This window comes from Triticum dicoccoides, chromosome 2B (genome assembly GCF_002162155.2).
Source record: "Triticum dicoccoides isolate Atlit2015 ecotype Zavitan chromosome 2B, WEW_v2.0, whole genome shotgun sequence".
In the NCBI taxonomy this organism is placed as follows: domain Eukaryota; kingdom Viridiplantae; phylum Streptophyta; class Magnoliopsida; order Poales; family Poaceae; genus Triticum; species Triticum dicoccoides.
In genome coordinates, this window is record NC_041383.1 from 118,183,607 (window position 1) to 118,204,307 (window position 20,701).

At 45.4% G+C, this 20,701-nt stretch overlaps 3 protein-coding genes across 5 annotated transcripts; 2 read left to right on the top strand and 1 right to left on the bottom strand.

The window, feature by feature from the left end:
* Positions 1-2,990: 2,990 nt before the first annotated feature.
* On the top strand, positions 2,991-4,511 carry LOC119362497. Its single transcript, XM_037627722.1, has 6 exons — positions 2,991-3,147; positions 3,255-3,296; positions 3,384-3,437; positions 3,535-3,588; positions 3,916-3,969; positions 4,064-4,511. The coding sequence occupies exons 1-6, from the start codon at positions 3,091-3,093 to the stop codon at positions 4,196-4,198; spliced, it is 396 nt and encodes a 131-aa protein (XP_037483619.1). The 5' UTR covers positions 2,991-3,090; the 3' UTR covers positions 4,199-4,511.
* Positions 4,512-4,626: 115 nt separating this feature from the next.
* On the bottom strand, positions 4,627-7,836 carry LOC119362496 (pentatricopeptide repeat-containing protein At2g32630-like). Of its 2 annotated transcripts, XM_037627721.1 has the most exons (3): positions 6,191-7,836; positions 5,933-6,104; positions 4,627-4,848 (listed from the first exon to the last, which is right to left on the bottom strand). In XM_037627721.1, the coding sequence occupies exon 1, from the start codon at positions 7,815-7,817 to the stop codon at positions 6,201-6,203; it is 1,617 nt and encodes a 538-aa protein (XP_037483618.1). In that variant the 5' UTR covers positions 7,818-7,836; the 3' UTR covers positions 4,627-4,848; positions 5,933-6,104; positions 6,191-6,200. The 2 variants fall into 2 exon arrangements, with proteins under 2 accessions (XP_037483618.1, XP_037483617.1); XM_037627720.1 differs by having other exon boundaries at positions 5,933-7,836.
* A 4,839-nt stretch (positions 7,837-12,675) lies between these two features.
* LOC119362499 (protein FAR1-RELATED SEQUENCE 5-like) lies at positions 12,676-17,279 on the top strand. Of its 2 annotated transcripts, none has more exons than XM_037627724.1 (4): positions 12,676-12,934; positions 14,254-16,392; positions 16,474-16,602; positions 16,994-17,279. In XM_037627724.1, the coding sequence occupies exon 2, from the start codon at positions 14,260-14,262 to the stop codon at positions 16,270-16,272; it is 2,013 nt and encodes a 670-aa protein (XP_037483621.1). In that variant the 5' UTR covers positions 12,676-12,934; positions 14,254-14,259; the 3' UTR covers positions 16,273-16,392; positions 16,474-16,602; positions 16,994-17,279. The 2 variants fall into 2 exon arrangements, with proteins under 2 accessions (XP_037483621.1, XP_037483622.1); XM_037627725.1 differs by having other exon boundaries at positions 16,487-16,602.
* The last annotated feature ends 3,422 nt before the right edge of the window (positions 17,280-20,701 follow it).

The window sequence follows — 20,701 nt, forward strand, 5'->3', positions numbered from 1 at the left end:
GGAGATTGCTTTTAGGCTGCGTTCACGGGATCTTTTTCCCCTTAATCACCGTTTGATAACTGGAATGGGGAAGAACGATGGTGCCGTATGTGATACGTGGCTACCGCGTGTATACACGTATCTATACCTGGCTCCGCCCACAAAGAGAAACATATAAAGTGGCTTAGGAATCTGAAGTAGCATTATGCTTAGGCATCGGTTGCATAAACACACACTAGTGGAGAATCCGGACTCCCTGAGAACGCCTTAGTCCTATCGATTTCAACAAACTTCAGTTTTGTCCAATGTTACTTTATTTTATTTTTGGAAGTTTATTTCTTAGCTCACCTCAATCACCCAATATTTTTATTCCATCCACTTTTCTTTGGATTGCATTTAACTTCCAGGCATTAATATTTAAGCTATACAAGAGACAAAGACTGATTTTTGTGCTCCCTGTGGGATCGATACTCTTACTTCAAAAAATGTACAACTAAACCTTGTTCTTTGCAAGACATCAAGGTAGTCCTGCATATCTGCCCAATAATCAATGGTCGAAACCCACAAGGGAGCTCTACAGCAATCATGTAGACCTCTGAAGTGAAGGGAAACTAATTGTGTTGACCTCTTATAGGTAAAAGGATAAGGAGTGATCACTGCTACCAAGCATTTTTAGTTTATTTTGGTTCTGTGAGAAGGCCTCTAGTGCCCTGCGAATGGGCTCTGGCTAGCAGATTGGGTCTATAGTGTGTCACCACCTTGGGGGACAAGATGGAGGACTCCTCTCCGTATTAGGATATGAATCATATGTATATAGCATGTACAAACCGACCCTAGTTATCTACCATATGTAGAATAGGACAACTCCATGGATGACTCGGGACCTCTACCTCGGCCACCTATATAAGGTCTGACACAGACCCCTCCCCCCCCCCATAGGCACCTTAATCTAGCAAGGCATCTGATGTACAAGCCCTACATGATCTCGAGATCGACCCCCTTGTAAAAACAAACCTTAATTATCATACAAGACTAGATCATCGAAAAGACAAGCAGGAAGTAGAGTGCTACCTCGATCCAAGTGCCTGAATCTGGGTAAATTTTTCCCTGTGTCACTATCTGGATCTCTGATGCATTCGCTACCCTGGGTTATTGTTGGTAAATTACCATGACAACGAACTCCATGTGTCTCATGATGATGATGGAGGTGGTCTCAACAGTATGCGTGGAAAATCTTCTACGTGATGGCTAAACTAGGCAAAAGGAGCCCCTCCACTTCTGTGGTGCCCTTTATATAGCTCCATTTGTTATCCTTTGATGCAGTTAAGTGGAAGGTCTCTTCCATAGATGATGGCGCTTCTCCTTGGACTGATGTGCTACCCTTGGACCTCAGGAGGACAGATGTGTTGTCCATGGGTCTTGGGGGTGGGGGCATTGAAATTGCGATGAGGAACATGCAGTACAAAATCACCGAAAAAAAGCAAACCATGATCATACCATGTTTTCTAGAGAAAAGGCATGAAGCCATCAACCGGCTAGGGTACGAAGGAGCTGATTACAAAGGCCAAAACTTGACCAAAAACTGAAATATCACAGGCATATCACACTTGAAACCAGGAGCTACAAGTAGCAAAGCTGCAAACGCCATCGCCTACACCAAGAAACCACAGTCAAGCCGCCAGAGCGCCCACCACAACTACAGCGGTAGAGCAGAGGCCAACCAAAGGCGCCGACGAAAGTGGACGAGAGAGGCTGGACTGCATGGAGAGAAACCCGACACTGTTGTTGATCCAAAGGGGCCAATGTTGGAGAGGAGAACGCCGTCTCCCTTACATCCATGTCGTGCCACTACATGAAGACGCCATACACCAGCCAACAACCCACTATGGTACCGGAGAAGAGCCGCCGAAGGATTGCGGACTAGCCAACCCGCCTCCCACATCACCGGCGGCCTAGAGAGCAGTGTACCACCACCGCCACCATCCACCAAACAACACAGCTGTAACCTCCGCCTATCTATAGCACGATGCCTCCAAGGAGGAACACGCCATTGGAACGCCACTGTCGTCCGGCCCAAAAGGCCAAGGCTTTCACTTGGGAGCGTAGGGGAGGAAGTGAGGTGACGAGATTGGAAGCTCGACGCGCCCTCAGGAGGGGACCGGCGCAGGGGCGCGGATGGCGTCGAGGTCGACGCGAAGTAGTCCAGGGGTTTCCCCCATTCCAGAGCTCCCACCACCCCACGCCCAACAGCCAGATCTGGCCAGGCAGGCTGTAGCAAGGGGAGGAGGCCAAGATCCAGATCAGGCGGAGCCACCGGTGCATCCCGCAGCCACGGAGGACCTTCGCCGCCCGCACGACCGGAAGGGACGGCCAGCTCCCGCGATGACATCCACCGGTGAGATCCGCGCCGCCATCTCCACCCGGGGCCGCCGCCCCGGCTTTCGGAGCCCCTTGCGACGGGGCAGGGCAGCAGAGCCTCACCGCCACATTCATCAGAGGCCGCACAGTTGGGCCGGCGGAGTCCTCGGGCGACAGGGGGAGGGGGAAGGAGGGTTCGAGGCGCTAGGGTTCGGTCGCCCTCGAGTCGCCCACGAGGGGCGACGCGAGAACCAGGGGGTTTTGGGTCCGAACAGGTGCTTTCGCATACCATTACGAGCTCGAGTGACCATTATGTCCAATTTCATTGGTTAAAGTCAAAGGGGGTGACAAACCGGGAGATGGAAATGTGTACTTATTTCTTATTTATTTTTATTGTACATACTTTTATATCTTTACGCTTGCTTCTCGTTCTCTTCAAGCCTAGATGCTACAAACTAAACCCACCGAACACGGTCATTTGCATCGATTCCCAGGGGAGCGGTGGATCACATGCTCTGCACATTCTGGATCTGAAAAGTGCTGGCGATCTCCTTCCTTTTGTCACGTACGTACGTGACATGCCTTCGAAGGCGGGAGACAAGTGTCTGCAACCAAACCCAACAACTTTGCTTACGTTTGAAACTAAATGCACCTTCAGGCAAGCGTACACCAGGTACTACAAAGCCAGCAGCGTCGCGCTCGATCCACCCTCCCCTCCCCTCCTCACCGGCGACCGATCAAGCCCCAAGCGAGATGGCGGAGACCGCCGCCGCGACTCCGCCTCCTGCTCCACCGCCGGCGACTCGCCCGGTACGAACACGATCCATTGCCAGCCGCTTGAGCAACAGTGAGCCGTCTTCCTTCCACGACGACTCTGACCCATTCTCGCTTGTTCCTGTTCTGTTCTTGATCCGCAGAAGCTGTCAGGTGGGCTCGAGCCGCTGGACGCGCGCATCAAGGTCAGGCCACTTCCATGGCGCATCATCCGCTTAGCTCCGCTTGCCTGGGTTTTAATGGCGATCGGCTGATTTTGTGGTGGTTTGCAGGAGCTGACCTCGTCGCAGGGGGAGCTGCTGGCCAGGATCCAGAAGCTCAAACAGGTATCGTATACGGGCCGTTGGATCGCCCTTGTAACATGCATCCAAGGGCTCCTGTGAGGAGTTTGAGTTTGACTTTGACATTGGACTCCGTTTCCAGGACGTGCAGAAATGGCGCTCCAACGTTGAGGCGCAGGTCAAGACCTGCCACAACGTGAGCACTACTCCTCCATTACTTTTTAGTTCGCATATTAGGTTTGCTTTAAGTTAACCTTTTTAAAATTTTGGCTAGGTTTATAGAAAAACATATCTGCATTTACAATACCAAATCAATATCATTAGATTCATTGTGAAATATTGTGCTTAGCTGATATTGTAGGTGTTCATACTTTTAAAATATATATTTGATCAAATTTTACAATGTTTAAGATAAACTTAATATGCGGAGTAAAAAGAAACGGAGGGAGTAATTCAGTTTCCGCAGCTCTCTGTTTTCCCAGGCTGGGATAAATATATATGCTGACGGGTAAGTTACCTGTAGGAGCTTGTGGAGGTGAAGGAGGGGTTCGCTTCTGAAGTGCAGCACCTAAAATCCGTATGTCCTCTTTCAGTCGACCTTTTTACTGCCTTCTGGCTCTGTGTATCCTTGAAACATTTCAAGCTCACATCGTGTCATTTGTTGCTTCAAGGACATCAAGGAAATCAGGTCTGCTCTCCAGGAAGAGAAGGCAAGCTCGAAAACGGAGCAAGCCGGGAAGACACAAGACCAGGTACTCAAGACTGGTGATGAACAGACGGAGCAACAAACTGCGGTGCAAGCATGAAATTTGCGGCCCCTGATTCAAACAGAACTTGTGCTGGTGGATGTTCAACTTACTCCTGTGGACCACCCAGAAAAAGTAGGTAAATACATAGTACATTAGATCAGGAGGGGTAGATACATATATGAACTCGCTTGCACATCTCGCTTGCGTGCCACATGCCACTATACCAGCATCAGCAAACTGAAGTGCATAGGTTTCAAAACCCTGTAAGAGTGAAACGTCTAATTGCTTATTTTGTAACAGTTCTATATACCATGTATTTTGAAAAGGTACTTGAATTAGAGAAATGGTTCCATAAATACTCTGAATCAAATCCTTCGTGGCTGATTTTACACACCCATTTTCTTTCAGAGAAACTGAACGTGTAGTATTACTAACATAAGTAGCTCACGGCGCAATCCGCAGTGAGCACTAGGTAATACTGCAGTAGCATAATAAGTTAACCATGGAACTTCCAGAGAGCAGAACTTTTCGGATAGGATAGTGTATAGGGTGTAGACCAGATCTCTGCTTGTCGCCTCGTTTCCGCCCCTTCTCTATGTAAAAGTTGCACAATCCAGAATGGTGGTAGAACTTTAAATTGATTGCAATTTGGCAAGAACAGAGAACGCAAATCTTTCAATACTGACTGTATTGTAGCCAAACCAGACCTGCAAGCATGAAGCTGTAAAGTCAGAGTCACAGGGTTCAAACCATGTGTATCATAGACGTGCCACCATAAGCAAACAGAAATTATTCATCGATTGCATGATTTAAGACAACCGATAGTTTACGCATTGGCTAATACTAGTTCAATGTGAATGACCAATTTCATGATGGCAGCAGCCTATTGGTGGTTACAGCTTCCCATGCCAACCTAATTGCCACCACATGCTGTGGTTACAATAAAGCGGTGGATCAAAAGTTCAAAAAAAAAAAATCCCGTGACATAAATTCATAGTTTGGTACATCTAGTTATCTACAATCAAGCCACTAAGCATATCAAGTTCACTACGGAAAGGAAACAGCTTTGCAAGACCAGCAGACCACTAATCTTCGGCCAAAAATTCTGAAGATTCTACCATTCATGATTACCAAAATCAACTAGGATAGTTATTACAGTTTGAAGAGGTTCTAACTTCGAATGCCTGTCAAGAACTAACAGAAAGACCACAATAGTCATTACTGACATCCAAAGGCTCGGCTTGGCTAACCTCAAGTGAAAACATGAACTTCCGGAGTATGTCAATATAACTATATTAAAGAATGTATGTATGCCAGAGGAAGAAACCAAAGCTGACATGTCCTAAATTTGACAGTCAAAGTAAGTCAACGCATTAGAAGACAAGCATAAGGATGACAATTATCAAGACTGCCAAACTGAAGACTGGGCGGGCATTTATACGGTGTTGTTAGTAAAATACTTGCTCACTTCAGCACATCATGTCTGGACCCTCAGTTTCAAGGTTTATCAACTAATTCAATTTCAAAAATGAAATTACTATAATTTTAACCTATTCATTAAATAATCTGATCCAGGTGCCGAATATCCAAATTTAATGCACTCAGAAGTAAGACAAAAACAATTAACATCGACATCGACATGCTCCAAAATAGGCAAGCCCCTCATCTTATAATAATTAATCGTTCAGTACATCCAAAGGCCTGAAACCCTGAACAAAATAATACGACAGTAGGTTTCTATCCATTCAGATGTTCCAATCAACACAGTAAAACCAAGCCTTTGGCCCTCACCTTACATGATGTCCTCCTCCACGCTCCTCCATGTGGAGGTATTCGGCGGCATCGGACTGGTAGAGCACCAAATCAGTGTTGTGCCAGCCTTTCTGCGGTCCTGCCTCAAACTGGTAGCGACGCCGGATCCCCGTAGCACATCAACCCTGGACATGGCAACAGCGCTACCAGCCTTGGTGTTCACGGTGATTCATGTGAGAGAGGATTCGGTCAATTCCCTTACAGTATCATCTGTTAAGAACAATAAGCCTGACAAACCTTACATTCTTCAGGGGATTTCATGTTTTCTTTTATCTGTATGGAGGCTCCCAACAAGCATAGAATATAGAGTATCATCTGGAGTCAATCCAGCTGCCAACATATTGTCATACAACTGGAAGGCCTCCTCTGATCTGCCTTCCGTTGCTAGACCTGATATCAGAGCTGTGTATGCCACGACGTTAGGTTTGGCACCCCTCAGCTTCATCTCTTCAAACAACCGCAGTGCCACATCCACCTTCCCATTGACACAGTGCCCATGAACTATTGCTGCGTAAGTGTATACATCTGGAACAAGCCCTTTCTTCTCCATCTCCTTTTTGAACCGCTCGGCTTCTCGTATGCTCCCATTCTTGATGTACCCATCAATCATGACATTGTAGGTTACGACACTTGGTCTTGACCCCTTACCTTCCATATCTCGGAACAGCCTTCTTGCCTCTACCATGTCACCCTCCTTGGAATGGATGCTGATCAACGTTGTGTAGCTGACATAGTTTGACTTGACTCCATTCTCGGTCATGATATGCAGTAGCTTCTTGGCCTCTTCCATTCTATTCACCCTGCAGAGCCCACACGCAAGCGTGTTATATGTATAGACATCCAACTGGATGCCCATCCTCTCCATGACCGCCTTAATTTCCAGGGCCTTGTCCACCATGCCATGGCGACAATACCCGTCAATCATCGTATTGAAAACGATTTGGTTAAGTCGTACTCCTCTCAACTGCATATCTGTCAGCAACATCTCAGCAGCCTCTATCTGCCCAATCTTACAGAACCCATTGATCAATGCTCCATAAGTACGATCATTCGGCTCGATGCCATTGCCAACGCATTCATCAAACACCTCAGACGCCCTCCGCACATTCCCAGCCCGACAATACGCATTGATGACCACACTGTAGAAGTAGACATCGCCTGCGACATTCTTCCTCTTCATCTCATCAAACACGGACTCAACCTTGCTGATATCGCCAGCCATCGACAAACCATCGACAAGGATCGTATACGTCCCGACAGTCAGCTCCACGCCTCCACTCTCCATCTCCTTCAGCACCTCCGCAACCCGTCCATCGTTCTTCTGGCGCGTGTAGCTGTCAAGCAGCGAGTTATAGCAGCACGCATTGAGCTTCACGCCGTGCCTTGGCATTTCGTCGAGCAGGCGGCGGGCGTCGTCCATGCGGCCGGCCTTGCAGAAGCCGTCGACGACGACCGAGGCCGAGAGGGGCGTGATGGAGCCCGGGGAGAAAGCGAGCGCCTTCCTGAGGAGCTCGGCGGCGGGGAGCAGATGGCCGGTCCGGCGGAGCGAGAGCAGCGACGAGGTGAGCGAGCGCGGGTCGAGGCTGCCGAGGCGGGAGACGGTGAGGTCGAGCGCCTCGGCCGCGCGTTCGGGGGCGCCCGCGTCTGCGTACGCGCGGAAGAGCATGTCGTGGAAGGCCGCGACGGCGTGCCGCGGCGCGGCGCGCGGGAGGGAGCCGGCCGCGAGGTCGGCGAAGGGGACCGCGAGAAGGGTGGGGGTGAGGAGGGACGGGAGCATCGACTTCGCCGCGCCGAAGCGGCGCGCGGCGAGGAGCGACGTGAAGGCGGCGAGCGGCGCCGGCCGCGTCTCGGGGACGGACGCCATCGTCCGTCGGCGGCAGAGGACGGAGGTGGGGGGAATGGGACTAGTGACTAGTCAGACTGGGCCGTGCTTTCTGTTTAAGCCTGGGCTTATCCGCCTCGTCTAGAGCTTTAGTTTTGGTGGGCTGGATCATACAGAAAACAAATGTCACTTCCACCTTCTCTTCTTCTCTGATGGTTGTCCTCAAAAAACAAAAAATCCTCTGACCGTGACAAGTTGTGGCAATTAGAAACAGATGAGTGGGTTATGTAGTGTTTTTTTCATATAATAGTTGAATTATGAAAATGATTTATCTCGAACCATGCGTTTAAATCACAAACTGTTTTCACTATTGCATTTCCCACGTCAAGTTTTTTTCAAATTAGATCACATGTTCATAGATTTCCATGTTTTTTGGCGAAATCTATGCTCAAAAACTACAGTTCGCATGTTCTTCAAAATTGTACTAAATGGTGCTCCATTTTTTTAGAAGCAAAATTATGTTCACGTGGAAGCACACATGTGTTTCACTTTCGGCGAAGCACATATGTGCTTCTTGTGGAAGCACGCATACGCACTAGAGGGATACGCGCGCCTTGCTACAATGTTCTTCTGTAGGGATGTAAAATCTTTTGGTCATTATTCCATCTTGAGCCAATGCATTTTAGAGCCTTGCTGCGCTGAAGATTGAGCCAATGTATCTGTTTAATGGTCAGACGTGCCGCGTGCCAGTGGCCAATGCATTTCTATTCGCTGCTATCTTGCTCACCTCTTCAGGTAATTAGTAATGCGGCTATCAACATCCTGTAAAAGAAATATGGCTCTCAAACTAAATGTTTCAGCTTCAACCACTCTATCGTTGATAGTAAGAAGCTTGCATAAAATGTATTCTGAATGCATTATTCAGAAGCATGCATAAGTATATTCTAAATCCATTATTCAGAAGCATGCATAAGTGTATTCTGAATCATAAAACAAGTTGCATAAACTGCCAAAGTAATTATCTATGAAAAGAATTCTTGCATGCACTTTGGACTTAATTCCTCTCTACCTGGAAGAGGGGCACTCTCCACAAAGAACAAGCCGGAAGAAGGTAACATATAAACCCATTGACAAACGAACAGTGCCTCCTTGCATACATGAACCACTGAATTATTCAAAGTAGGAAGACATGAAAAGCTGCTAAAAGCTCAATATATCACATATCTACATGTGTAGAAAGCATTTTTTTAGTACACGGAAACTGATGGAAAGTTGTCTCAATAATCTTAGAAGACTATCAACAACACAACTAACCTCAGATTTTATGTTCATATATAAAGCCTTGAAGATCGCTGACTATGCTTGCCCGATGGTAGGTTTTCTATTGATATGTAATTAAAAAGCATACTTTACAAAATTATAGCGCAGCAGGACCATGCCGATACATGGGAATGATGCCAATGGCTAAGAACTTTCCGATAGCAAGGCATTCTTCGTCCTCTGGAACCGCTGCACCCACACACGACCTCGACCTCTGCTGATAGCAACTGCCCGGCATAGCGCCTTCTTTCAATGAATTTCCAATGCAAGGATTAGCTATCACTATTGCTAGCTTGATAGTGTGTTGAGTGGCTAGGGAGAAATCATAGTATTACAGTGTCAATGTATTCTTACGCTGTGCCACATGCACCTCTGCTCTTCGGCTCACACTTATGCAGATCTGTAAATATTTAGCAAATATAGACGAACTTGCACATAACTAAACTGTGGTATATAGCATCAATCTTTGCATCCTATTCCTACCTAGATCAATATGATTCCTAGAGATTATTGTTTTATATCACCATTGAGTGGATAACAGGATAAAAAAAGTAGGCCAGTTATCTGAAACTACTTTCCTTGATCAGAAAATGTACTTCAACAATGCCAAATCATGTGCATGCTGATAACAAAGAAATATTTCCTATGTGCAGTGTGCAGAAATCCATTGGAACTATAAGTGCCACACCAAGCAAAGGAAGCCTCTAGATGTGCCTGCTCTACAGAAACACCACCCCACCTTTCCGAAAATTGAAAATGGACGTCGATAAGTGCCACACGTGTGGGCGTTAGGGAGTCTGTCCACACATTTTGTGTGGTGTATAAGAGGGACAGCCCACACATCTACGTATGGGCAAAACAAGTAATGCCCACACATCTCTTTTTTCCCTCCCGTTCCCTCTCACACGCATGCGTGTGGGCGAAATAGATAACGCCCACACGCCCCGTATGTCAGGCCTCGTACCTCGTGGTCACGCACGCCACGCGTGACAGTCACCGCGTGCCCGCAGTTGCCATGGTCCAGACCCTCGTCCATGTTCGTTTAACTGCAGTTGCCATGTCGCTGAACTACGGTTGCCATGTCGGACAACTGCAGTTGCCATCTCATGTCAAAAAGTTCCAGATGCCATTTTTAGTCACTAGTTCCAGTTGCCGCCTACTAACACTAGGCAGTTGACATGTATGTTCTGGTTTACTACAGTTGCCATGATTTGAAAACCTCAGGAGTTGCCACCTACTAACATTAGGCAGTTGGCGTGTAGCGCTACAGAAAGACATAGCAAAAGAACATGTTTGGGTAAAAAAAAAGTTTTCATCAGCTTACAAGCACACTAGGGCAGTTGCCGTGTACCCCGCAAAAAACATGGCAACTGACACGTTCGGGTAAAAAAAAGAATTGCCACCTGCTTATAAAGCACACTAGGGCAGTTGCCATGTACACTGCAAAACACATGGCAAGTGGCAACTTGGGTGTGGGAGATGAGACAGGCGTGTGGGCGAGATGGCAAATGCCCACACACTAGCCCTTGTGCGTGCGTGGAAAAGTGACGTGTGGGCGAACTGCTGAACGCCCACACACCAACCCCTCCCGTGTGGCGAAACGACCGTGTGGACGACCGGGTGAATGCCCACACACCAGATCAGTCCTACGTGGCACTAGAAACATTCCAAGATTCGTGCGCTCACAAACGGACGCGGATCTACGCGTGTGGGCGAGATGCAAACGCCCACACATGTGGGCGTTAACATTTTCAAAAATAAAAGTGAGCATGTCTTGACACCTAACCAAAAAGCAAAAATAAGGTTGCCTGAGTGGGCATTCACTTCTGTTTAGTAGACAATCAACAGATATTGAGGACCTTATCAGAAGCAATATTTATACAACAATAGTAGGGGGCAACCATTGGGCGCAAAAAAAAAGGTTTTATGATCCGATGCTAGTGGGCACTCACACAATTCCGTGCTTCTTTTTTATGATAATATCCAAGACGAACCAATGCCTCGCGAATCGATGTGTCGTTGCTCTTCATCTTTAGATTGATCTGGTCCCCTTAGCACACAAGCGGAAGTCAGCACACAAAAGCATTAGTAAGTACTAGGGATGAAAACGGTGCGAAAACGGACAGAACTGGGTGCTACTATATTTGTTTTCATATTTTTTTGCAGAAGCGGAAACAAATACAGAAACCCCGGAAACGAATACGGAAGCAAGGAAACAGACACTGAGCGAATACAGAGCGAACATGGAAACAAAACGGTTTCTTGACCAGAACTTAAAACCTCCTTGATCATAGAGAAATATAAACAAAAAACAAATAAATTGATGGAATTGTTAACATGACTACAAAATAATATGATTATGTTAGCAACATAGGATAGTATTGTAGTAGTACATGACAATCCCATATAGGGTCTAGTTGAGTACGTGTGTGGTAGTAAAAGTTGGTCCTCAAATGATCAATTCCGCTCATTCTACCCATTGTGTAATTAGATGTTCTTTGGTAGTTGGGCTACCTATAGTAGTAACGGAAATTCCATATTTACGGAAACGAAAAGTTCCGTTTCCACGTCTGTTTCACCGGAAAACACCATTCTGTTTTTGCTTCCATTTCCGCATAAAAAATTCCATTTTCATTTCCGTTTTGCAAATTTTCATTTTTGTTTTCATATTTTCTCTCCATTTCCATTTTTGGTCTGGAAAATCGGAAACTTTCCACTCCATTTTCATCCCTAGTAAGTACTCCGTAGTTAGTAAAATTACGTAACCACATCAGGTCAGGTTCTTGAAATTTTAGAAAGCTTGGTGCAAACACTAACAACAGAATCTGATTGCAGTTTGGTTTGTTCCCTCCTAAACTGGAACTCTAATAATCAAAAGCAACCCATATGTTCCCCAACTTCTGTTCAAACCAACATCCAAAGATGCATTGTTTCTGCACTATACTGCAACATTACTGATTTGGGGGTGGTGAGATATAAAGACTACTATGGCTGCTATACGCCCTCGAGGAACCAAATTCAGTGATGCATATCTGCTAGGAATAACAGGCCCTCGACCAGAGATACAACGCCACCCACCCCCGCGCCCCTTGACCCCCGTGCCCCCTTATGCCGCCGTCCCTGCTGCTCCGCAATCTTGCATGGTCACCGCCGAGTACGGCATGTCCGAGGGGTGGATCAGCGCTAACATCAAGCCCGGGGTGCCACCAAAGTTGCCACGTTCCATGCAGCCCCGGAACCAGCCGCCGTTGCACGCCATTCCAATGAGAGGACTAAGAATAGAAGGGAACATGCGCTTTGCCGCGCCGTTTACTCCCTTGTAGAAAATATAGAAATATATAGACCCTTCCGGGAAAATCATCCATTCTAAATTTTCTATTGAAATATGAGCTCTTTTACGGTGATTGGCGAATTACAACTCGTAATTTCGTGTAACTCCGTCTTTGATTTATTTTGACCGTTAGATCTGGAAAAATAATCTAAAGATTTTTTTTAATGAAAAGGGTATGATGGTAAATGAGTAACCGAGTAGGTTCTTCCGTTCCGTTCCTCAGGGCACTTTCTTGGTCGCCCGTCCGCACGCAGATAATCCAGTTCTCGTCACATAGCCGCCGCCGCCCTTGCCGCTCGTAGACGGCTTGCTCGGTGCGCGGTTCCGATCAAGCAATCCCGTGGCGGCCCGATCCAAGCAAGTCCGGTACCTTGGTCTCGCTCCTCCCGCCAGGAACTACATGCCCTCCGCCGCGGCGCGCCGAAGCCTCCGCTGCCCCATCGCCCCCAGCAGCGCCTCCCGCCGCCGATAACCCGACCAGCAACGCCGGCGACCAGTCCATAGGCAGGTACCGCCAATCCTGCCTTCCTCCTCTCTGTTCCCTCAACCCCCGGCTCAATCTGAATCTATTTGCTCTATTAGCTCTGCTCTTTCTGAATCTCTTTGCTCTGAATTACTACGACAGTGTTGGGGCAGCTATCCAAATTTTGTGACAAGTCTTTTGGCCATCTTCATTTATAGATCTTATTTTAATTAAATTACTTGGTGTTTAGATAAATCATCAATATGAGGAACGTAGGTTACTTCTTGCTTAGTCCTGTGGAGAACTGACAATATATGTTCATCCTGAGATACGCCATTCCCTATCCTATCTATTGTGCAAAAACTTGTCAAAGATTCTGCAACTGTTGTAAGGGAGACTGCAACACATAATCTGGCATTACTGCTTTCTTTGTTTCCAAACATGGATAAATTTTATGAGGTCAATTTAAGTCTCACTAATTCTCAGAATCAGTGAAGGAGTGAAAACTTTATTTCAGTGTATATTAGCTAAATGCATGTTTTGTTGTTATTTTGCCTGTCCAAATTCAAGTTAATCAACCTCATGTTTCTAATTATTATTTTTCCTGTCCAAATTCTAGTTAATCGACCTTGGTGAAACTTGAACATGTAGCTTCCAACCAGCTTAAGGAAAAGGCCTGCTGTCAATTTCGCACGCGTGTAGGTGGTGACAGTGGAACGGCTCTGATCGCTTTGCAGTTTCTGAATTTGTTTGCTATGTTCTGAAATCACTTATATACAAATCAACAAGTTTCTGAATTAATGATCTAAAAATCATCTAGTTTCTGAAAATCAACAAGTCAGCAATGCTGATCGATGGTCCAAACACCTCCAAGTGTCCAAGTAGATGTCACACCCATTGCGGTTTTGGTAAGATTAGATTCAGTTTACGATAGTTATAAAGCAGATGTCACACCCATTGCGGTTTTGGTAAGATTAGATTCAGTTTACGATAGTTATAAAGCAGATGTCACGCCCATTGCAGATGTATTTGTCACATCTAGTAGATTGAGTGGTTTTGTTATTTGTTATTTGTGATAAGATTTCTTCTGTGATTTACTATTACCGTGAACTGATGTATTCGTAGCCAGTGAGTTGTAACTGCAGATGACTATTGACTATTGAGTGTGACTCGATCATGACATTTTGTACAGCAGCTTTTTCTTTCTTCATATGAACAATACTGTAATCATAAAAGGCATGAGATGTTGCACTTTTTTTAACTCATTCTGAACCTTTTATGTTGAGAGGAATATGTGAGTAGGGAAATTCTTTTACTTCTGGTGCATGATTGAGACCAGTTGTTAATTTGTATGTGATATGCAGGAAGACATGGCCGATGTAAGTGCTGAGTGTATGGCTGAGTACGACGACGTTGTCAGCAGGATGTTTGATAGCGAGGAAGAGGGTTTTAAGTTCTATAACAAGTATGCTCTTGAGAAAGGCTTTAGTGTGAGGAAAGGATATGTTGAGTGGGATGAAGCGAACGAGAAGATAATTCTGAAGAAACTTGTCTGTAGTCGTGAAGGTTGCCGTGAAGAGAAGCACATGAAGAGGAAGAGAGAAGATAGGAAGAGGAAGCCACGGAATATCACTCGTGTGGGTTGTAAAGCGAAATTTGTCATTGCAAGAGTCGCGAAAACAGGGCGATGGTTTGTGAAGGATTTCATCGATGAACACAATCATCCTCTGGCCCCACGAGACCTTGCTTGCTTTTTGCGTTCCCACAGAAGAATCAGCGACGAGCAAAAAGCAGACATTATAGAGATGGAAAGTGTTGGAATCCGGAAACACAAAATCATGGATGTGTTGTGCATGCAGTACGGTGGATATGACCATGTTGGATGCATGACGAGGGACATCTATAACTTCTGTCATCGCTACAAGCAGGAAACAGTTGCTGCCGGCGATGCTCAGACTGTGATTCGTCACATGATGGCGCGGCAAGAGAGAGACCCAGATTATTTCTTCAAATACTTGGTTGATAAAGATGGGCATCTGAAGGGATTGTTCTGGTCCGATACTCAATCCCGCCTTGACTACGAGGCTTTCGGCGATGTTGTGGTTTTTGATAGCACATACAGGACCAATAAGTATAATCTGCCATTTGTGCCATTTGTCGGGTTGAATCACCACCGCAACACAGTTATCTTTGGATGCGAGATTATTTCTCATGAAACTAACGAGGCGTACGAGTGGATGTTGCGGACATTTTCTGAAGCCATGTCGCAGAAGCATTCGATATCTGTAATCACTGACGGGGACCTTGCAATGCAGAGAGCGGTCAGGGTGGTGTGGCCTGACTCATACCACAGGCTGTGTGTATGGCACATTCAGCAGAACATCGTACGCCATCTGCATGATGATGAGGTTAGGGAAGAATTCAGATCTTTCATATATGACTCATCTTCTACTGTAGAGCATGAGAGAAAATGGATAGAGTTCTTACGAAGGAATGAAGTGACAAGTGAGGAGTCGTGGTTGCATCAGATGTATCAGATGAGGAAGCTGTGGTGTGCTCCATACCTGGTGGGGCGTTGTTTCTTAGGATTGAGCAGCAATCAGCGGAGTGAGAGCCTAAACTCCGTGCTACATACACATCTTGAGGGTAAGATGACATTGTTTGATATGCTAGAGCACTATGAGCGTTGCCTTTCGGGACGACGCTTGAACGAGGCGATCCTAGACATCGTGGCCTTGCAGTCTGTTCCATTTACAGACGCTGATGCTTCAAGTCTTGAAAAACATGCTGCCCGGGTTTTCACACCTTGTATGTTTCAGTTGGTCAGATGGAGCATAAATGCTGTCAGCAAATGTGTTATCAGCGAGATACTAGATGCATGGGAGTTGACTACATATGTTGTGGCTAAGATCGATAGAAGAGAGAAGAAGTTTGAAGTGCGCTGTGAGATGAATGAAGGTTCTTTGTACATGATCAGTTGTTCTTGTCGTAAGCTGGAATGCTTGGGAACACCATGCTCTCACATATTCTACATCTTGGGAATACGTCAAGTGGAACTGCTGCCTAGGTGTTGTGTTCCCATGAGGTGGACGATGAGTGCGAAGTCTGCATTCCCTCCGATCAGAAAGAGCGAGATGTATGACTATTCGGCAAGCCTTGTGAGGTACCGTGAGTTGCGGAATTTGAGTCACGCGGCATGTTTCCGGGCATGTCAATCTAGTGAGGAGTATCAGCGTCTGGAGATGGTTCTGAGTGAACAAGATGGCAACAAGGAATCAAGCCGTGGTCAGGAGGAATGCATTAGGTTTGGTCCGGTGCTGCCACAGACGACGGAAATTGATTGTGGAGATTTGGAAAAGGTTCTGGACCCAGTGCATGTGTAAGGCCGAGGTGCACCGAAGAAAAGGTTGCAGGCAAAGATGAAGAAGCAAAGGTCAAAGAGGAAATGTGGCTACTGTGGGGTGGAAGGTCATGATCGGCGTACATGCAATAAATTGAAAGAGGTGTCAAATATGTCTAACTTTTATTTTTACATCTGATTTACTCATTACTATAGTGCACTAATTATATCTGTTGCTGTGTAGGAAATGATGGCAGCAAACTGTTAGCTACAACTCTCTGTACAAGGCCATTGGCAAAATGGACGCAACTGCTGAGCCTCAAGAGAGTGATGTTGTGTTGGTGGCGAAGTGGCCCAACCGCCTCTATCCTATGTGAGCATTACAATGACCACCTGATGAAAACGACCCTCCCAAATGATAACCTGGGAGGTCCTTTGTCCATAATTAATCCGGTCTATCTGTTTTTGGCAAACCTGCCATTTTAGTGCAAGTTTCACAAATTATGCATGATTTTTAGGTTGTATGTTGCATCACTGGAGTATTTCTAGCGTTACTTCTTTTACATAGAGAAAGCTTTAGTTCTTTAAATTGTGATTATATATGCTACCAAAGAGAAATGTGATAGCTTGTTATCTTGTTCTCAATTAAATGTGCTCATAAGAGAGCTTCTTGATCCCAAAGAGAAATGTGATAGCTTGTTATCTTGTTCTCAATTAAATTTGTGTGCCGCTATCCTAAACCTCCTCTGCTTTCTCTGAAACAGGGTTGCCATGTGAAGAAAAAGGATATGTGGGAGCTTTTGGATGGACAAAGGCTCCAGCAAGGAAGATAAGAGAGCTGCATTTCCTTACTTGCAATTCTAGTAATTATCTTTGTTATAACTTGTAGAGTGTAGCCGCAAAAAAACTTGTAGAGTGTGATGGCTTAATTAGGATGCTATGTAGTCAGAGTACGTACACTATCATATGTATCATGACTGATTATGACCAAGGTGTGCGTTCCACGAAGAAGACTCCCATTTATATGTTTATTAATGATATTGTGTTGTGCTTGCTCTACTACATCTGTGTACATTATTTGTGGAATTGGTCTTACGTGGCACTATTTCAACTGGAGTTGGTCGGGTCCTCCTGCTCATTTTTTATGCGAATGAACATTGTTGTCGCCTGAAATGCTTGTACGGAAGGAGCACTGTAGACTTCATGTTGGGGCTTATCCTAAGCTTGCTGATAGGTGATCATTTCTGGCTTGTCATGTAGTGACCCTGAACTCTGAAACTGATTCAACCAATGTGCTATCTGATTGGTTATACCCAGGTACATGTACAGCTATATGATGGAAAATATGCATTTTGACAAATTGCAACAAAATTTTAAGCTAATACTCGTTGCCCGTCTCATGAAATGTGCCTGTGAAAATTTGCATCAATCCAAAATGTAGTGACATTCTTAATAAAACTGGTCGTTTCATTGATGTTACGAACATAAACCTGGTTTGGACTAGTGCAGCATATGCAATGCAAAAATAGTAAAAGCCACAATTAAGTGTGCGGGCATCAAAGGAACTTTTTATCTAAAAATTGAGCAACAACTCAAAGTTGAAAGCCTATTATTGTAAACATAGTCTCAAAATTGTCACTTGAATGAAGTTATTGTTGGATCAAAAATAATGCAAACACTAATTGGGACAATAGTTCAGCTCCAAAGCTTGAAATTGTAGAAAAACCAAAAGCCTACTGAAGAGGCTCATCACTGCTGCTGAAATCCAATGCTTTCTTCGTATTGTTATCTGCAAGTTTCTTCCTTTTGGGCGATGACCCATATTCGCCCATGTCCCTCTCGCCGATATCCATGTACCCACATGCATATATGTCTTCTTCGGACATGTCCTGCCCATATGCATGCGAAAGGTATTTAGGTCAACATGCAAATGATGTGGCCCTTTTTTTAAATAATAAGTAGGAACTTGGCAATATAACCAACCTGTTCAGACATGTCATCGTCGCTATAATCTGGGAATGCACAATTCTTCACAATGTACAAATGACATTTCTTTATCCCTTCTAAAGTGTACAACATTTCATTGACATCATGCTGGCCTAACATCTTTACCATTCCTTCTGGTGGTACGCACCCAGGCTTGATGTAGTACAAATCTGCTTCCCCTTTGTACCCATGGTAACGCAAATTTTTCACCATTATATGCCAGTCCACCTTGGCAGGTTCAAGTACTGTCGTCATACCAGGTTTCTTGTTGTGGTATGCTTCAGGAACATGAGAAAGTTCTTCGTCCACATGAACAATAAATTGCATTACAACTACCTACATACGGCTCGTTGACATCAGTTTTTCCACAATATTAAAGTGTTCATACTTAGGATGTGCTTACCATTTGTAAAACATACTTACATAGGATGAGACAGATTGCTCTGGTGTACGGATCTCTTGTTCAACCTGTAGAGGTACTGATGAGACAGATTGCTCTGGTGTAGGGATGTCTTGTTTTTCGTGAGCATGCTGTTGATATAAATTGATTTTGGTTTGTGTGTGGATAATTTAATGAATAATAAGTAAATAATGAAACATACCTTCGTGCCTGTACTAGCATGGTCTTGCATCATACCCCCTTCCATGCAGATCTCCTCCATCTTGGCCTTGTCATCCTGTTGAGCCTGCCGTGGTTACAAACTGATTTTGCTTTGTGTGTGGATAATGTAATGAATAATAATCTTAGTAAATAAAGGAACGTACCTTCAGGCGTGTATTAGCATGGTCCTGTATCGTATTTCCTTCCATGCGGGTCTCCTCCATCTTGGCCTTGTAATCCAGATCATTGCGGTCATGTGGTAAGTTAAGGTCCATGCCCACACGCGTCTGGATGTTATTGAAGCCCATCTTACCACGCTCGAGTTGTAGAACACGGTCTTGCATTATATTCCCTTCCATGCGGATCTCCTCCATTTTGGACTTGTGATTCATGTCATTACGCTCCTGCTTCAACATAAGGTCCATGTTCGCACGCGCCTGCATGATATTGAATTCCATCCTGCCACGCTCGAGCTACATAGCGCGATCCAAGTTCTTGCGCTCCTGCTTCAACTTTAGGTCCATATCATCATGGAAATGCTTCAACCTCTGATCCATGGCTGCAAGCTCCTCTTTCATCATCTGTTCCATGGCTGCACGCTCCTCCTTCCTCATGCGGTCCACGGTTGCCCGCTCCTGCTTCAGATTCTTGTCCATCACCTCTCACTCCCGCTGCATATTCTTGTCCATCTCTTGATGCGCCTGATGCAAGTACTTGTCATCATTCACTCGGTTGTGATGTGCCTTTGAATCCATGATCCCTATAGAAACCAACATAACAGTGCTAGTTACAATATGTTTGAAAATTGAAATATCTATTAATTTCAAACTGTCACTATTCAACACAATGTGGCCGAACTGAAGGTACGGAGTGCTTGGTGCTAGGTCCTAGGTGCACTACATAGATCAAATTACTAACTCCCATACTGCTACAATTTAGATAAAGTATTAGATATCTGTATTTTAGTTTAGTGCATGCGATGTGCCACTAAAAGGATCCGCAGATCGACCACCGCGGCACCGTCCGCATCCACTGTATTAATTGAATCTGATCGGTAATAAGAGGGAGGGAAACACCATAGGTGTACATACAGTTCGGTTGCGGAGCACCGGGTCGCCGGACGCGGAGGAGAGGATGTCGTCGGGCGTGGACGAGAGGGAGCCGCCGCCTGATGAACTGCTCCCGATGGGATTTGCGTCTATGGCTAGGTTTACGTACGTGGCTGGTAAGTTGGGCTGCTAAGTACTATATGGGCAATTCTATTACGTATCTGGATTGGGCTGGTAAGTACTATATGGGCTATTGTGCTCACGTGCATCAAATATCGTAAATCTGAAATAACAAAATGGTCTTGTTACTTAAAAAAACTTAAAAGAAAGTTCAACTAAAAAAAACTTAAAAGAAACTTTGTCTAAAAAAAAGCTTAAAAGAAACTAAAACAAATCATCGTCGTCACATTCCTTCCTGAAGGTGCTGCTCGGTACGCGACACCTGGAGTGCTAGAAGCGTGGTGGTACTTCTCTAGTGGGTGCAGCGGTCACTGGTCATCTTTGTTTCGTCGACCTGCCATTGTCGGCATTTGTTTCTCTTTCTTTTTCTTTCTTTTCTTTTGGGCTTGTTTGTGCTGCGGCCCCAGCAAGCTCGTTGTATCGATCGGTTGGTTGCTTTATAATCTAAAGCGGGGGGAAACCCTTTTTCATCAATAGTGGTACTGGTAGTATCACACAACTCATCGTGGTAGTGATGTATCTGTATGACCCGTAGTACTAGATGTAAAGAGCCATGGTCGTGGTACTACCTGCAGCGGATGACTCACAACTACCAGTCGTACCGCCGAGCTGCCCACCCATGTGAAAGAAGTTTTGGGTTCGGAGTACCCATAGTG

Excerpts from the sequence above, each read along its gene's own strand:
- LOC119362497 (XM_037627722.1), top strand. The coding sequence starts at position 3,091 with ATGGCGGAGACCGCCGCCGCGACTCCGCCTCCTGCTCCACCGCCGGCG. Across the intron at positions 3,148-3,254 it reads CACCGCCGGCGACTCGCCCG|AAGCTGTCAGGTGGGCTCGA; the intron begins GTACGAACACGA and ends CTTGATCCGCAG. Across the intron at positions 3,589-3,915 it reads AGGTCAAGACCTGCCACAAC|GAGCTTGTGGAGGTGAAGGA; the intron begins GTGAGCACTACT and ends AGTTACCTGTAG.
- LOC119362496 (XM_037627721.1), bottom strand. The coding sequence starts at position 7,817 with ATGGCGTCCGTCCCCGAGACGCGGCCGGCGCCGCTCGCCGCCTTCACG.
- LOC119362499 (XM_037627724.1), top strand. The coding sequence starts at position 14,260 with ATGGCCGATGTAAGTGCTGAGTGTATGGCTGAGTACGACGACGTTGTC.